Source organism: Olea europaea, chromosome 21 (assembly GCF_002742605.1).
Source record: "Olea europaea var. sylvestris chromosome 21, O_europaea_v1, whole genome shotgun sequence".
Classification (NCBI taxonomy): Eukaryota; Viridiplantae; Streptophyta; class Magnoliopsida; order Lamiales; family Oleaceae; genus Olea; species Olea europaea.
In genome coordinates, this window is record NC_036257.1 from 13,677,361 (window position 1) to 13,680,318 (window position 2,958).

Below are 2,958 nucleotides of genomic sequence, written 5' to 3' on the forward strand. Positions count from 1 at the left end.
CTTCCTTACGTTCTTATTTATAGCCCACTCCTAACTACTTCACCCTTTGCCATTTGCTGCCTAACAGAATTCTGTTTCTACTGCCCACCTCCCCCCTTGAGTCTTCTAAAATATGTAAACCGTATTTGGGGTTTATCATTAGCACATGACTAATAGTACTCTACATTTATGTGCGCCTTTTCCACATCTTCGAGAAGATGTGACGGAAATTTAGGGCCCGTTTTGCAAGGCTTTTACTACTACATTTTGTAGAAGAGTTTCCTGAAAAAGCTATGTTAGCTCAGCTTATTTTAAATACTACGTAGACAAAGCACTTTCAGAAAGTTATCCAAACAGGTTCAAAAAAATAGTTTCTTAATCTCAAAAACTACTTTTGACTTTTTAAAAGCCATGCAAAATGGGGCTTTTATGAACTGTACAAAAGACATGATCAAAAAGTAAAGAGACTCACTCAAAGAAAATTACTAGTACATTTAAGGATGGAGTTTCAGACAAAGAGAAAGGCCATGCACCTGATTAAACTGTGACTGAACAGGGGCAGCATCCATGTATTGACCTATGGTATGCCTAACCCGTAATTAACAGGAAATGTCACGGAATAAACCTTTTGATTCATCATATATCCATCTGCAAGAAGAAACATAGAAATGAATGTAGATAGTAGATAGATGAAAAAACTAAAGAGCAGCGCATACAGGAAAACATTTGTCAACCACACATCAATCCTACACAGAAAATATGCAACTGGAAAGTAAATATAATGCACACTCCATGGACGTACTTGCACAGATAAAGTGGAGGTAAACGACGGTTTGGCTGTGGCCTTAAATGAGTTCTCCTTTCACTTTCTTCAGCAAACTTTCTCGGCGGAAGGACTTCACATGGGCTTTGTATTAGACCAGCCATTAATGTGCTATCACGATTAGACACGCAGACCTATAAAAAATGCATCAAGAAATAAATTCATGTTATATCTCAGTAATAGACAGCAATCAAACCTGTAACAAGAAAATACAATGGTAATGACCCAAAGATGCAAGCTGACATTTGGAATAATATGATATTTGATTTTCGGTTGACCTGGAACACATTAAGCCCCTGTTTGGTCGTCATTTTCTAAAACGCATTTTCAACTACACATTTCTTGGGACACAATTTTTTAATTCCACATTTCATCAACTTTTATCAAAATTTACTAAAAATCTGATTTTTAGCTCAACCAATACAGAAGCTAAGAGAAGGCAAAAATTAACAAATGAAAAAATGAAAAATATGCAAAAATATAAATGAAATGAATTCTGATATCAATGAATATTTTAGTCTCTATATAGAAAATAAGCTTCCTATCTTATCTTATACACATCTTTTCAGATTTATCCTATATAAAACTATAGTATACAAACAAATCAGAAGGTATCTACATCTTTCAATTTATCAATTAGCATAACCAGAGGTAGCACCAAAAACCAATTTAATAACATGTGACATTTATACGGTGTCTTCTAATTTAACTTTACACCATTCACCTACAAGCCGACTATTGCCTCCATCCTTAAAAGTATAATGTAGTCCTAGTCTCGACTCAGGTACATCTTTAAACAGATGTCAAAAAATCCCTAATAAATGCTGTTCTTGCAAAAGTGAACTATTTGTCAACTGAGTAAAGCCACCAAAAATCTTCATCACGCTTTAGCAGTAAATCAGTCCAAAAAAGGTTACTTATTATTGTCAAAATTTATCGATAATTTTGATAAGCTTCCTTCAACTTTTTTCCAAATGCAAGGGTGATTATTGAAGTAAAACTAATACAATACAATTAAGAGCAAAATATTTGATAAACAGCCCAAAGTCTTAGCATCAGAACTACTGTTGACATTCAAGGCGCACCAATAAGAAACTTTTCTATGCTGTAGCTTATCTCAGCTCAAAAGAGTTCACTTTTATCTTTGATGATGATAATGATTTTTAAATGACGTCGTGAACTTTCTGAGAGATGCATGGGTGAAAACTTAAGTAAAACCAATACTCTTCAGTTTTATACACATATAAAAGCATTAAGACACGTCATAATGGACACAAAAAATACACAGGAGAACCACTACTCATGCAAACTTGGTCCTTGTGATTAATGATGATTTGGGTTTATATTAAATTTTCTGTTCATACATCATTGCACTTGAAGCAAAACATTTCAAAAAAGGATAAACATAGTTCACCTCACTGCTTTCTAGGCCACAAGGGCGGCCAACAGCCTCAGGCAAATCACCAGGGAAGTAACACCGATGTACTGTTACCCACTTTGCTCTAGTATTGTTATCCTCCCACATGGCCTGCAGAATAAAAACAAGTCTTAATGCCTGATTACCAGGGCAACATGGTTTAGGAAACCCATTCTCTGTGCTTGCAACTAGGAACATTTACAGCAACAGTTCTAATTGGTGGTAACTAAATCTGATCAAGGTATCATAACAGTTGAGGTACAGCAAGGCAAACAGAAAAAAGCAGGCAAATGGTATTCAAATATCCAAACCAAACATGCATGATGAATCACAATGCTCAAAATGATAATATCACATCCCAAGGATTGGCAAGTCTGAATAGTAAGGATTTTTGTGGAATCAGACAATCTAGAACAGATGCTACTTCAGATTCCCTCCAGTCCATTCCCTGGATAGGTTAGGGGAACATCTGAGCCATTGCCTTCCATGGGAGAGGGGGTACATATCAGATTCAAAATATTGGACCAGTAAACACTTTCTGCTAACATTTCCATCTTTTACCATGAATGTGACAAGAACCTGGAATATTGTCAACTTACCCAACACACTTATAAAGCAATTGAATGCTGGAACAAAGCAAAATTCTCATTGATGAATGGAAATTACATAGAAACGGGTCTGCTATGAGAAGAGCAAACCTGGAATACGATTAACAAGAAAAGACAGGAAGTAAGAAGGA

At 35.6% G+C, this 2,958-nt stretch overlaps 1 protein-coding gene across 1 annotated transcript in view; it reads right to left on the reverse strand.

Annotated features, from left to right (window-relative positions):
* Nucleotides 1–6: 6 nt before the first annotated feature.
* The window catches only part of LOC111370779, a 14,640-nt gene continuing 11,688 nt past the window's right edge, over nt 7–2,958 (reverse strand). Inside the window, exons 5-7 of the mRNA XM_022992643.1 lie at nt 2,217–2,330; nt 782–936; nt 7–627 (exon numbers count right to left, since the gene is read on the reverse strand). Coding sequence (XP_022848411.1) covers nt 579–627; nt 782–936; nt 2,217–2,330 — 318 coding nt within the window. The 3' untranslated portion in view covers nt 7–578. The remainder of the gene's footprint in view (nt 628–781; nt 937–2,216; nt 2,331–2,958) is intronic.